The 658-nt window shown below is 69.1% G+C and overlaps 1 protein-coding gene across 6 annotated transcripts in view; it reads right to left on the reverse strand.

The window, feature by feature from the left end:
* The window catches only part of Sh3kbp1 (SH3 domain containing kinase binding protein 1), a 346,801-nt gene extending 346,149 nt beyond the window's left edge, over positions 1-652 (reverse strand). For all 6 annotated transcript variants that reach the window (XM_010643666.3, XM_033760274.1, XM_033760276.1 and 3 more), the window contains exon 1: positions 527-652. In XM_010643666.3, the coding sequence (XP_010641968.1) occupies positions 527-530 (4 nt within the window). In that variant the 5' untranslated portion in view covers positions 531-652. The remainder of the gene's footprint in view (positions 1-526) is intronic.
* Positions 653-658: the final 6 nt, after the last annotated feature.

Genomic DNA, 658 nt, shown 5'->3' on the forward strand with positions numbered 1-658 from the left:
CGGAGCTCAGGAACCCGGGACGGCGCACCAGACCCTATACTGGGGCGTTTCCCACCCCTTCACCCCCGTCAGCCCCCAGCAAAGGCAACCCAGCCTCCTGGAAACCCCGAGATTCCAGGTTCCCCAGAGGTGGGATCAGGCAGGCACCGCACGCCCCGCGCAGGGCCAGAGCCCACCAGGTTCGGGTACCTCGTTCTGCAGCACAGAAGAGGGTGCGCTGGGGCGAGAAAATGGCCAAAACCAAACTCTCTCCACCCACCCGAAAAACCAACCACACCCCCTACAACCCTCAGCCCGAGCAGTCCAGGCCCCCGCGGGTTCCCGTCGGCGCTCAGCGCGGGCTCGACAGGGACCCGGGCGCAAGTGGGAGTGAACGTGGGTGCGCCAGGCAGGCGAGGTCGCCCACCGAGATATCACCCCACCCCGGCCCCGCTCCGGGGCGCACTTCCCAGATTCGCGGTCCCAGAATGGGAGCGCCGCTCCTACGTTGAGATGGGCGCCGGGACCTCGGCGGTCTCCTACTCACCCATTGGCGCCGAGCCAGGTCGGGCCGCCGAGGCAGCTTGAAAGTTGATGGAGACGGGCGTGGGGGTCGGGGCGCCGGAATCCGGGCTTGGAGCTCGGAGAGCGGGCGTCGCGGAGAGGCGGCGGCTGGGCC

The sequence above is a fragment of the Fukomys damarensis genome, unplaced genomic scaffold (genome assembly GCF_012274545.1).
Source record: "Fukomys damarensis isolate Sample0158 unplaced genomic scaffold, DMR_v1.0_HiC HiC_scaffold_39, whole genome shotgun sequence".
In the NCBI taxonomy this organism is placed as follows: Eukaryota; Metazoa; Chordata; class Mammalia; order Rodentia; family Bathyergidae; genus Fukomys; species Fukomys damarensis.